At 34.9% G+C, this 14,023-nt stretch overlaps 1 protein-coding gene across 4 annotated transcripts; it reads left to right on the top strand.

Annotated features, from left to right (window-relative positions):
• Window positions 1–911: 911 nt before the first annotated feature.
• LOC114290895 (uncharacterized) lies at window positions 912–12,526 on the top strand. Of its 4 annotated transcripts, none has more exons than XR_014342640.1 (4): window positions 929–1,829; window positions 2,390–3,344; window positions 4,739–4,847; window positions 12,185–12,526. XR_014342640.1 is itself a non-coding variant. In XM_028234904.2 (3 exons), exons 1-2 carry the CDS (start codon window positions 1,243–1,245, stop codon window positions 3,321–3,323), a joined length of 1,521 nt encoding a protein of 506 aa, XP_028090705.2. In that variant the 5' UTR covers window positions 929–1,242; the 3' UTR covers window positions 3,324–3,344; window positions 4,739–5,043. The 4 variants fall into 4 exon arrangements, 2 of the variants coding, with proteins under 2 accessions (XP_028090697.2, XP_028090705.2); XR_014342641.1 differs by lacking the exon at window positions 12,185–12,526 and adding an exon at window positions 6,416–6,551; XM_028234904.2 differs by lacking the exon at window positions 12,185–12,526 and having other exon boundaries at window positions 4,739–5,043.
• Window positions 12,527–14,023: the final 1,497 nt, after the last annotated feature.

Below are 14,023 nucleotides of genomic sequence, written 5' to 3'. Positions count from 1 at the left end.
TTTTGTAAATATAAACTGAAAATTGAAAACGTAAATGTTATCAAACGACACCTAAATAAACACCACATTTAAAAGTAAGTGTAGAACTATATTTTAAAGGCTCCACCAAACAGTGCCTAATTTTTTAATTTTTGATTTTTTAAATCATATTATTTTTTTTTATTTTTTTATATATATTTAAAAAAAAACTAACTTCTAACTTATTTTTCAAAATAAGGCCTCGTTTGGAAACTTTCCATTTTAATCAAAAAGTCAAAAAGTTATCAAATTAACCAAAAAGCCAACAACCATACCAAAAAGTCAAAAATTTTCTTTTCTCTTTACTTTTTGCACATCTTTTCGTAAAAAGCTAAAAAGTCATCCCAAACATACTGGGCTTGTTTGGTTTGTATTTGAGAAATATGTTTTGAGATAAAAAGTATGAAAATTTGTTTGGTTTGGTTTTTTTTCAAAAAGATGTTTTGAAAAATTATTTTGAAAGAGAGTTTTGAAAAAAGTGATTGATTTGATGTGTATGAGAGAGAGATTTGTTTGGAAAACTTGTAAACCAAACAAGTTTTTGAAAAATTTGTTTCGTTTGATTACTTTTGAAAACTTATTTGTAGAGAATTTTTCTCAAAATTTTTTTGAGAAACACAAACCAAACAAGGCCACTAGTTTTTTTTAGCTTATATTTTAGTCAAATAATCAAAAAGTTACTAAATTAGCCTGTTCCCAAACGAAGCCTAAGTCAAAATATAAAGTCTGAGGGGATGTTTAGAATGATTTAAATAAATTTATTTTTTAATTTTTATAAAATATGAATTAAATTTAAAATAATGTAATAGAGGAATGATATGACTTAAATAAAATAATGACTTTTTAAATCTTTAATAAAAATGTCAAACCTAACCTCAGTTTTTCATCAATCACATAGCGCAGAGTGCTTCGTGCCACTGCTACGAACCACCTAATAACTTCTTCCGTATATTATTCACACTTCCCAATGCTAAGAGTGCACCGCCGAAGTCAGGCTCGCTTCATTTTTTTCTCTTTCCACTCTCCGGTCAGTGCCCACTACTATCTCTCTCTTCTCAAGGAAGCTTTCTCTCTCTCTCTCTCTAGAAAAGTAAAGCAGCATAGATTGAAAAACTGGAGGACAGAACAGTGTGTGTAGTGTCTACTTTCTCTCTAGCAAGTTTGTTTGTGAAGTTTCAGAATGCAATGTGAGTAATTTCGCCTCCGGAGGAGAGAGGTTCGACGATGGCTAAGTGTCCCCGGAACTCCGTCGGAGCGATGATGCTTGACCACGCCGCCGGCAGCGGCGGAAACTCCCGCCTCTGGACTTCGTTTTCTGGTGCCTCCTTCCGCCGTATGATCATCGACACCATGCGCTGCGGGGGGTCGAGCTTCCGTCACGACGGCGGAGCAACCACCAAACCGCCTCCGGAGAAGCCGAAGCATCAGAATGAGAATCAGAATCAGAGATCCGAATACGGAGCCGAATCGAAGCAGAAGAAGAAGAATGCGGGATCGGAGAAGTTATCGGAGTTACTGAGACTGTCGGAGTCGTCGGAAGCTGGATTGGACCGTGAGACGGCGGAGGAGGTGAAGAGAAAGGTGGAGGCGTTGGAGGAACTGAAGCGAGTGGTGAAGAGGTTACAAGGCGACGATGTTTTGGGGGCCGCGATTGACGTGAGGAGGCTGACGAAGGAGAATTCGGAGGCTAGAACCACTCTCGCATTGCTCGGAGCAATTCCGCCTCTTGTCTCGTTGCTTGGTTCGGAAGATCTCGATTCTCAGATCGCCTCTCTCTATGCTCTTCTCAACCTCGGCATTGGCAATGACGCGTGAGTGCTTCTAATTTTTGTTTTGATTTTTCACTTCCATTTCGTTTTGTTTTTCCACATCTGGTTGGTTGGCAAGAAAGCGAAGGAAAAGACGAGTTAGAAAATTAAAATTTCAATTTTTAAGCTATCCTATTAAACAGGGCATGTATCCGTATTGTTTGTCTTCTTAAATTAAATATTTTCGTTAATCATAATTTTCCTTTTTTGTTCATATTTTTGGGAAAGTATTGCTGTGGTCCTGTGGAGTGTTGTGTTAAATTGCCTATAATTTCTGGCCTTTATGAAATCCCAAAATCCTTTAATTCACCCCTCTTTATTTTTCCCACAACGGTTAAAAAACAAAAACAAAAAAAATTATTCATTTGGAAACTAATTGGAATTTAAAACAACTCGTTTTCTATATATCCTGGTGTTTTCTTTGAAAATTTCATATTTGTTGGTTTTGTCTGTTTTTCTCAAATGTGCTTTTGCAGCTTCCTTTTATAATGCAATAACAATCAAATTAATTTTTTTGTTTAGTTCATATAATCATCATCAGATTATTGTTAACCCTTTTGCAGAAACAAAGGAGCCATTGTTAAAGCAGGAGCTGTTCACGATATGCTAAAGCTCATTGAATCTCCAAATGGGTTTCCCAACCCAGCTGTTGCCGAAGCAATAGTTGCAAATTTTCTTGGCTTGAGTGCGTTAGACTCTAATAAACCAATTATTGGTTCTTCCGGCGCAATCCCATTTTTGGTGAAAACTGTAAAAGATTTGGATAAAACAAGTAGTACTCAAGCCAAGGAAGACTCTCTGCGGGCACTATATAATCTTTCCATTTTGCCTTTGAATATATCACTGATTTTAGAGGCTGATTTGGTACCATTTCTCTTTAGTGCATTGGGAGACATGGAAGTAAGTGAAAGAATCCTCTCGATTTTGAGCAATGTTGTATCGACAGCAGAAGGTCGTAAAGGGGTTAGTGTCGTGTCGGATGCTCTGCCAATTCTAATTGATGTGTTGAATTGGACTGATTCACCGGGGTGTCAAGAGAAGGCGGCATATATTTTAATGGTGATGGCACACAAATCATATGGAGATAGACAAGCCATGATTGAGGCTGGACTTGTTTCATCATTGCTTGAGTTAACGCTTTTGGGCAGCACATTAGCACAGAAAAGGGCTTCAAGGATCTTAGAATGTTTGAGAGTTGACAAAGGGAAGCAAGTTTCGAGAAGATTTGGAGGTGGAATGGGCGCTACTGTGTCTGCTCCTATATGTGGATCTTCGTCATCGTCTGCAAACCCAAATCTTCAATTGAAGGAGTATTCGGAGGAGGAAGAAGGCATGATGAGCGAAGAGAGAAAAGCAGTTAAGCAATTAGTCCAACAGAGCTTGCAGAACAACATGAGCAGGATTGTGAAGAGGGCCAATTTGCCGCAAGATTTCGTTCCATCGGATCATTTGAAGTCCCTCACATCAAGTTCAACTTCTAAGAGCTTACCATTTTGAGAAGATCAAATGAACTCAGCAGTTAGTCTCCTCTTCATCACCTTGAGCCCCCTATGTTCCTTGTGGATTGTTGTAGAACCCGTATAGTATTATTTGTGAAAAATTAAATAATTATCATTCAAATATCTTGGGAATTTTGTTATTTTCATGAGACCCGTTTTTGGTTAATTTGGTGTTGAGTGGTTCAAATGTTGATTTTTTTTTTATATTATTTTTTTTTAAAAAAAAAATTTGTGGGTAAATTACACTAATCTCTTGTGAGGTTTGGAAAAAATATAGTCAACCCTACAAGTTTGACATAATTACATTTTTATTAAAAATTCATTAGTCATGTGAATGAAAAAAATAATGTTTTCAACTCTTTTATATTAAAATACATATTTTACTTAGTGTATCTTTGTGTTCATACCATTTATATTAATTTTGATCTCTTTACTCTTGCCAATGGTTATTAAAATCGCGATCCGGATACGATTCTACATTGCTAAAATGATCCAGATCATTGTAGGATCGATATTATAATAGGATTGCAAGTAGGACCGTATAGGATCGTAGTTAGGTTCACAAATTTTGTGATTCTTCAACTTATTTTTAATATGTATTATTTTAATTTGTATTTTTATCTTTTTTAATAGAAAATAAGATCTTACCATTTTCTATCCGATCTTATGATTCGATCCACAAGACCCTATCACCGATCCTACATAGGATCCTGATTTTAACAACTTTAGAATGTCAGTGTAGTTATATCAAAATTGCGAATTTTTTGTGTTTTCTCTTAACTTATAAACTTCAAGGGATGTCAAAAGTTATTTACTTTTTTTTTTTTTTGGGGGTGGTTGTTGAAATCGTTTATTGCTAAACATGTTTATAAACAGTGTGAAAAGCTCACTACGTCAATACACAAGCCATTTTTGTGAAGTCCAGACAAAACCCCGTTTACATTTTCTGAGGATGCCTCCAATTCAGTGGTGTGATATGGAAAATTTGGAAATTCTGAGGACATCCCTTTAATGAGGGGGTCACTTTCAGCCTATAGTACATTTTTTTATCTACCCCTTTGGCTCTATTCAGACAATAGTTTTATTATATTCTTGATATTGGTGGAAGGGTGTGGGTCATTTTCTTTTGCACAAATATAGGGATGGGGACTATTCAATGCAATTTTCATCAGGGAATCTTTCCATCCCCTGTTGGTTTCATTTCTTGATCTCTGGGTTTCAAGGGAATCGTTGGACTTACAATGCTCAATTTATTATTTTTATACAGGGTGAGAACATGATGCACTGTTGAATTGTAAACTTCTGCTTTTGTTGATTAGTTTAACTAAAAGCAGCATTAATTAACCGTTGTTTGTCTAATATTTTGAGCCTTTGACCTAGCTTACTGAACAATTCTTAATTGCCTAATTACAGATGAAGGAAGATGCAAGGCAAGTATTAGTGACACAATATGGATACAAAGGAGTTGAATCTCCACTCTTCACATGCTTATTAAATTCATGTGCCATTGTCTCTCAACAAGGTATAAGCATTATATTTACATATCTTGTGATATACTAATGGTTATCGTGAGGAAGAGTTGTTTTGGCCTATTCAGTTTTTGTTTGCCCTGTTCCTTCTTGTACTTTGACTGAGTTTTGTTCCTGTTTGGATGTAAATATTTTGTGGTAAATATTAATTTATCCCTGGGCTGTATTGTTTACATCCTTTTCATGCCATCCTCAAAACCTCACTTTTGTTTTGATAATGCAGTGAGCCAGAGGTCCTGTATTCACTCCACACACACACACACACACACACACACACACTTTGGGGTTGACCTTTTTTCTTTCTAGAAAAACCAGCTAGAATTTCGAGAGCAGACAGCCGACCATCCAATATTTTTTCTGAATATTTTTTTTTTGAGCAGAGTACCTACTTAAGAGAATTAATACAAGTTACTAGATGCATATCAATGATGTGGTTCATGTATTGGGTTGTGATTAAAGAGTACACAATTATCATAGTATTTGAAATTGATGTCATATTTTACCCTCAAAATTGTTATATACTAGAAAAGTAAAATGTCAAGAATTTGAATTATGGTATATAGTTAAACTTTGTATCGTGTTGGTCATACTTAAGATGAATATGATTTATACATTTCAAATTCGGAGTTGTTGAGTAATTTTTATTGGTATGTAGCATTTCTATTTTACTACGTAACTTATGTTTCACAGTGAAATTTCACTGCATATTTATTGAGTTGCACCTATCAAGGTTTATCTGTTGTCCCTTGAGGTGACAATTAGAGTTATGTCTATCACCCAGCCTCTTGATGTAGAAAGAAAGTGTGGGCCGTAGAAGCATTATAAGCCTAATTATTAGAGATGGGTGGATCCATTCCCATCTTTCCTTGACACAGACAATATGGTGACACGTGAACCTCTTTTTCTCCCTTGATTTGCTCTTCATTTTCTTCATTCGACATCGCTTTACTTCCATTCATTGCACTTGCTCATTCTTGTTATTACTCAACCACCAGGCTTGCATATAGGGGGGTTGGTGTTATGCCAGAGCAAGTCTGTAAACTCTTAAACTACATTTCTTTAGTCAATAGGCAGAAAAGTTAGCGAGGGACCATCTAGGAAACCAATTCAACCCTAGTTTTGTGGCCAGTAACCTTATAGAGATTGAACAATGAAATTGGAAACCTTAGAATTTTGGGGCAGTGGGCAGACATAATAGAGGACTGTTTACCATCAACAGCTTTGGCAATCTAGTCCTATATGACGTATGTATGTAACATGGACTTGGGTATGGATGTCTGATGCAAGTGCATATTCAGCGGTCAGACACATCAAACTTCAACTTTAAGGGTACGTGAACTCAGCAAAAAATTATCATGTTGTTATATTGTTAATCTATTATGTGGGATAAACTGGTATTATATATAACATGCAGGGTCAAAAAGACATTTAACTCATAGTAATTATTCAACAATATATATATATATATATAAGAAGTGTTTGATGTAAAGTATTGGACACATATCTCATACCCTTGTCGAACTTTCGTGTGTTTGACATAAATATTTGATTTATTTTGAAGGGCCCATGTAATATAGTGGATGGCAGGAACGGAACTAGGAGAAGATGATGGGGGGCCATGGCCCTCCTGTTTCTGTGAACATTATTGTTTGTCATAAAACTTTAAATATATATATATATATATATCATTTTATATATAAAATGGCCTCCAGTATATAAAATATACATGTCATTTTTCTTCCATCTTGAATTCTCTTTCTATTTTACATTAAAAAAAACTTATTCATCCTATTAGAAATTGCTTCCACCTTGTTTTTTTTTTTTTTTTTTTTTTTTTTTTTTTTTTTTTTTTTGTATGTATAGATAATTTATATATCATATATATGTACATGTGTGTTTTGTGTATATGGTGAAAAAAAATTATTTTTCTTTTGACCCCTTAGATAATGAAATCCTAGTTCTGTCCCTGGTGGATGGCATACACACGAGCTTGTCAAGGCTACACAAATCCTGATCAAGTAAACTCTTTGGTGAATTTAATCAATCACCTTCAATTATGCAAAAACATGTGTCTGTGGGAGTAATAGAATGATAATTTTGCACCCATCTGTTTACCATGATTGGTCGCCATGGCCCATGACTCTAGCAGTACTAGGAGAGTTGATTGAAGTTAGTGGGTCAGGATTTCTTTATCTGCTCTCCACCAGGGAAAATTTGAGAGGAGAAAAAAAGCTTTTCTGCATCATCACCAGTCATTTTTCTAAGAGGAGACCCACATAGTCTGGGCCAAGTGGAGAACTTGCTTTTCCTTTTTTTCTGAGTACTCAGTAATTTGATACATCTATGATGTGTGTGGGGACAACAATTGAGACTGGCTATAGCCTAAAAATTGCATTATGAGGTTCTGGTGGTTAATATTAATAATTAGGCAGCTTAAGCCTCGGATGCCACCACACAGCTCAACAATTTACAGATCTTTGTATGTTGACAAGGAATGGAACCAAGTGCTAGTAAATGTGTAATTGTGCACAAAGTAACTGTATGTACTGGGATTAGTTTTGATGCAGCCTTTGATCAAATGAGATCTATGCCTTTCATGTCACTTGGAATTTCATAAAATTGTTAGCTATTATTCTTGTCTTTTTATTTTTTTTATTTTATTTTTTTACCCAAAAAAATAAAAAAAGAATTAAGAGTGGTCTTTGATACTCGTTTTGTTTGATATATTGTGTGTTCCTTAGACTAGTAGGATAGTTTTTTTGCTCTTAAAAAGCTCTTGTAGCGAAGGCGAAAGAAAGTTTGGACTTTGTTTGGTTTGATTTTTTAAAAATTATTTTTAGATATATTTTCATTTGGTTTTAGTAAACTTGTTTTTTTTTATGTTTTTAAAATTTTTTTGTAAGTCATATTTTTTTTCCCCGACTTTTTAATACATCAAGATTAGGACGGACACAAGATTCTAATGTCGGGGGGCGAGTGTATATGCAATCAAAAAATTTGTAATGAGCATGTGATATACAATATCAATTTCTATCCAAATATCACAAAAATATATAATTAGATGTTTCTATTCATCGTATATAATTACAAAATATTATCAAAATACAATTGGATATGTTCTAGTAAATTTATATTAATTTTCAAAAAAGCAACCATTTGTTCTATATATCTACTTAGGCATCTAAAGTTTGTGCTCGACGTTCTTTCATAATATTAAAAACATTTATGATGTAATCTACATCAAAATCTCGAGCAATGTCTTTCTCAGTATATGTTAAGAAATAGGTTGAAAGAAAACCATCATCAATCTTGTTGCGCAATCTAGTCTTTACAATTTTCATGGTCGAAAATGCACTTTTTGTTGTCGCCATAGAGATTGGTAAAGTTAGAACAAGATGAATTAACTATTGACAATGACAAATTGTTGACTTCCTTGTTTTATCAACATTTGGCATAAGTCAGAAATTGTTAACAACTGTTGAAACTTAGGATGTTTAATGATGTCAATCTTGTAGTTTTGCAGTTGGAATTTCAGATATATTTTTTCTTGCTCTCTAAAGTCATTAGGATAAAATTGATTTACAAGTTTGCATATATTTTCAATTTTGAACGAAGTATAATCATCCCTATGATCTAAAGCAGAGCTAAGAATAAGCAATTCCATCACATCTTCTTTAAATCTGTTGTTCAATTCTTGCAATTGAGAATCACATATAATTGTAAAAATATCAACCCGAAAATGATGCTCAATAGTAATGTGATCTCTTTGGTGACAGGCACAACCTCTACCAGATGTGTAACGAGCACTCATATCAAAAATATCTATGTCATATTTTTCACAAAATAGTTAAACATTCTCCAACAAAGGAATGCATCAATCTTCTCTGTATTTCTGAACAAGTGCTTTTGTAGTTGGCACTTGTATTTTCCACAAAGAGATCTATGGTGTTATTTGCCCATTTTTCGTGCTTTACTTAAAGAGATCTATGGTGTTATTTACCCGTGGAAAAATGGGCAAATTATGCAAATGGTCCTTATAGTTTACATGATTTGTCAATTTGGTAGTTGTTGTTTCAATTTGCTCGATTTTACCCCTTAATTTAACGGATTGTGTCATTTTAGTGTAATAAAGAATAGTTGTTAAGTTTGATGGACGGAAAGTCTACACAATGCATCAATTTGGTCCCTATAGTTTACAGGGACCAAATTGACACATTGTGTAAACTACAGAGACCAAATTGACACATAGTTTGACTTTCCGTCCATCAAACTTAACAACTGTTATTTATTGGACTAAAATGACACAATCTGTTAAATTAAGGGGAAAAATCGAGCAAATTGAAACAAGGACCAAATTGACACATCGTATAAACTACAGAGATTATTTGTATAATTTACCCTAGAAAAATTATACAAACAATCTCAGAATTTGACCCTTATAACAAAATAAACTCTGATTTTTTTATTTTGTCAATTTAAATCTAAATTTTGATTTATTTTCAATTTAAATCATGTGCTTATTTTTCTTTAAGTAAACTGATGGGGAAAAAAAAATTATATCATTAAACTTAAACAAAATGAATTTTTTTGTAGTTTATGTATAACTACATTGAGTTTAATAACTAAAATATATTTTCTTTCTATCAATTTTAATTAATGAAAATAAACTGATGAATTAAATTGAAAACAAATTGAAAGGTCAAGATTTAAATTAACAAAATTAAAAATTTAGAATTTATTTTGTTATCATGATCAAATTTTGATATTAAATACCAATTAAAGCATAATTGGAATAATAACCATAATAAGTCATAGCCAACAGACATCAAAATAAGTCTAACCAGCGAGAAGAAGGCGAGCCTCTTGGGTGTGGACTAGTATTATTCATAGGAGTATTTTGCTTGAAGGAGTTAGATGGCAAGTGAACAATGGGGGTTCAGTTTCATTTTGGGACGACAAGTGGATTCCTTCTATTCCTGGGTTTAAACTTTGTTCTCCACGACCAAGTAATTGTGAAGTATCTAGAGTGGTAGATGTGATTGATCTGGTACACAAGAGTTGGAAAGTTGATTCCCTTAACAGCATAGTTTCGGCAAAGGAAGGTGAAACTATTTTTAATATTCCAATTTTGGAAGAGGATATGGAGGATTCTTTGGTTTGGCAGTTTGAGTCTAAGGGCTCTTATTCAGTGAAGTCGAGTTATCATGTTGCTTTAAAAGAGAAAGAAATGGAGCTAATTCAAAGACCGTATTCCTCTTTCCAGCTTCCTAAGAACTTTTGTGTAACAATCTCGACCTGTGATTAACTAATAATTCATGCTTAAGAATGTCTAATGAGTAATTAATATGTATTGCATTATTTGAGTTTATAGATGTCTGTCGTAGAAAGATCTGTCCACGTTTCTGTTTTGTTATGCGAATTGAAGGCCTTATCGGCATTTGATCACGAAACTGACTTGGTTTATGTGTTATTTGGAATTTCTAGAACATTATGGTAGGTTCAATTAAAATTTGATTTGAAACCAAATAATTAGAATAAAATAAGAATAATTGTTTACTAAAGCAATGATTTATTTAATCCCACTAATGGCACATATATAAGCCCAATGTTGACTCATACCAGCAATATACACACCCTTCACCATCTTTATGCCATAAAATGTGTGTGTGTGTGTGTGTGTGTGTGTGTGAGAGAGAGAGAGAGAGAGAGAGAGAGAGAATTGAATTCAAGGAAAGAAAGAAGACTTGTGGAGAATTGAAGGTTGTGAAGTTAGAGAATCAAGAGCCTAGGTAAGAATTCAACCCTTAGACTATATAATTATGATATCTAGGACATAAATTCTAGAGAATTAAGTTGAGTAATGCAAGAATTGAGCTAATGTAAAAGAAAGGAAGATCATAACTTGCATTCATGCATTTTCATCACATTCTGAATTTGAATTTCAACCAAATCTCACATGCAAGCGTCTATCTTGGTTTTGTTTTAAGGCTTAATCAAGTTTCTCATCATCTTACCTTATTTGATCTTGTTTTGGATGGTTGAGTTCATGTCAAGTCATGCATGTATTATACTTTGAATTTCAAGTTTGACTTTGAACAATTCACTTGCTTTTGGGCCTTGGTTTTGCAAAATGATCTTTAATTCTTGATGTTTGACAAGTTTAGACTTGTTTTCCCAAGTTTTAAGCTCAAATAATGTGATTTAAAGCTTTCAAATTGAGTTTTGCATCTTGAACCCCAATCTAGAAATTCTAGAATTTTGCATCACTGCTCGAGCGACAGATTTTGCGCTCGAGCGACCACTCTTGATTTTGCACTTTTGCTTGAGCTACCAAAAGTTGGCTCGAGTGTAAAATTCATGCTTCTAGTACTTTTATAGACATGGCTTTCCGCTCGAGCGACACAAGTTGCGCTCAAGCATAAACCTTTTTCTTCTAAGTCCAGAGTCGAGCGAAGAAAGCCACGCTCGAACGTAAATTGAGAGCTCCCATAAGTTTTACAGAGTTTTGCAGTCCGCTCGAGCAACCAAAGGGGCTCTTGAGCAAAGACCCTATTTCTAGAAATTCGACTAAGTGTTACAACATATATTTTGGTATCTTCATTGCATCCTAGGCATTTTTAAGTTTTAATTAAGACATGATAATGGACACCAGGATTAGAAACACACCAAGATAGAGAAGAATTAAGTTCAGTGCTTTTCGAATGTGTGTTCCAACATGCATCTGCTATGTGTTTGTGTAGGTCACGCGCCATAGACTATCCGACTTGTCCGTCTTATTTGTTTTGCCATCAGAGCTATCTGTGAGTAATAACTCTATAAAGTTATGTTTGACTTTAATTATTTTCTGATGATGCGAAATGATCAGTTTTTTGAAATGCTGTATTTTACATGAATTAATGATTGTCCAAGTTTATGAAATGTATTCATCGCATCCTTAGCATCATATGATATGCATCCCTTTATGGGTCGTCAAAATGCTTTTATGGTCGTCACTTTATGGGTCATCAGAATACCTTTATGGCCGTCTTTTTATGGGTCATCGGAATGCCTTTATGGTCGTCTCTTTATGGGTGATCGAAAATGTCTCTGTGCATATGAGTCATCGGAATGCCTTTATGGCGGTCCCTTTATGGGTCATCAGATTTGTTAACGCTAATGGCTGTACCACGTATGATCATGTAAAATGTATGAACTTTGAACATGAATATGAATATGTATTTGTTCCGGAATATGAATCTGAATTCTGAATGTGTTATGACATCATTCGTTAAAACCTTTAGTCTGTTATTATTCACTAGGCTCTAGCTCATCGTATTATTTATGTATGTAGGTGATCCAATGCGTAACCAGGTCTAAGCTGTTGCTTGGCAGTCAGTTTTGTCCAGCCAACCACAGTCCCTCCCATGGAGGTTCTGAAACCTGCTTATGGTCAATGTTTTATGATCCAGAATTCCATTTAAGTTTTTTTGTCTTTGGTTATACTTGTATGTTGGGCCAAGTCCCATTTTGGTTATCTGTAAGTAAAGTGATACAAGACTGTGGCTTTTATGACGTCATGTTTATGTATGTAAAGTTTTAAATTTTTGTCTCATGTATGTTTACACAACTCTATGGATGTTATATGTTTGTATTTGCTTCCGCTGGCCCCTGTATTTTGTTCAATTTGTTCAAAGGCTTTTGGTAATCTCAGGATTACTGGCCGATTATGACGCTAAACATAAAGGGCGGGTTTAGGTCGTGACAGAGTAATATCAGAGCACGTGTTCTATTGCACACACGAGTCTATATGAGCTTTAGGGTGTTCTAGAAAGAATTAGGGACGTTATATCTACATGTGTGAGTGTGTGTGAAGTATATGAAAATACCTGAACCACTATACATTGACACGGAAATGGAATGAATTGAAATTGAATATTGTGAAAGGAATTATTAGCCTATTTTTATTAGTGCTCTGTTTACCTATACCAAATGGAAAATATAAGAAGTGATGGTACAACTAAATCTTTTGAGACTCAGATGAAGAGAATGGAATGAATGCTTGAAGCTTTGACAAAAGCAATAATGCAATAACAAAGCAGAACTAGTAAACAATAATATCATCAGTTTGACTCAGAAATTCAATAAGATGAAGCCACCGATTTTCTTGGGTGGAATTGAACCTTTGAAGGCTGAAATGTGGATGTTAGAAACTGAAAGTTATTTGAAGTCTTTTCATGTACCAAGACTCAGAAAGTTTTATTAGCTAGCTACACTTTAAAGGATGAAGCCGCGTTGGTGAATGCTTATCTGTGATAGCAGTGGGACTTTGACTTGGGATCAATTCAGAGAAATCTTTTATGAGAAATACTTCTCTTAGTGTTTCCGGGATAGGAAAGTGTCTAAATTTCAAGAACTCAAGTAAGGCAAAATGTCAATAGCAGAGTACGAGGCCAAGGTCAATGAATTAGCCGGTTTTGCCCCACACATGGTAGACACAGATTATAAAAAAGCTCAAAAATTTGAAGGAGGACTAGATCTAGAAGTGCTTGATTGGGTCGGTGTGCTGAAACTACCCAAATATGTGAATGTGCTTAACAGAGCCGTCATGGCTGAAACCAACTTAGCCGCAATGAAACAGACTAAGGCCCCAACAACCGAATGGAGAGGCAAGAGGACCAGATTCAATTTCAAGAAGGGTCGGTCATTTGCAAAGAAGCAAAACACAGGATCCTCTAGTAGCTCAAGCCAAAGTAGTGGCTTTACACCAACTTGCTCAGAATGTGGTAGGAAACACAACGGTGTTTGTTATCGAGCAATAGGTGCCTGTTTTCGATGTGGTAAAACTGGCCACATGATGAGAGATTGTCTTGTCGGGGTCCGACAATGCCAACCGCAAAATAACAAATTCAGCTGGATCAGCTTCTGCATTAAGAATGAATACAAGGGCTAACATTGGGAGAGAAACTGTAAGGTAGGGACGAGTATTTGCACTCGGTGATATGCAGAACACCGAAGCTGTGGTGTTAGGTATAATTCCCATTTGTGCTAAGAATGTGTATGTGTTGATAGATTCTGGCTCTACACATTCTTTTGTATCGCATGCATTTTCTCAAAAACTGGCTAGACCATTAGAACCTATGAATTATTTACTGTCTATATCTACGCCATCTAGAGGTTCTATGATGTGTGC

The sequence above is a fragment of the Camellia sinensis genome, chromosome 10 (genome assembly GCF_055761805.1).
Source record: "Camellia sinensis isolate YWXY chromosome 10, ASM5576180v1, whole genome shotgun sequence".
NCBI classification, from domain to species: domain Eukaryota; kingdom Viridiplantae; phylum Streptophyta; class Magnoliopsida; order Ericales; family Theaceae; genus Camellia; species Camellia sinensis.
The sequence above is the reverse complement of the archived record's forward strand: the minus strand, read 5'-3'. Positions and strand labels throughout refer to the sequence as shown.

Bases quoted from the DNA above. Each gene is read 5' to 3' on its own strand.
- LOC114290895 (XM_028234904.2), top strand. From the start codon at position 1,243: ATGGCTAAGTGTCCCCGGAACTCCGTCGGAGCGATGATGCTTGACCAC. The intron at 1,830-2,389 runs GTGAGTGCTTCT...ACCCTTTTGCAG, and splicing joins CTCGGCATTGGCAATGACGC to AAACAAAGGAGCCATTGTTA.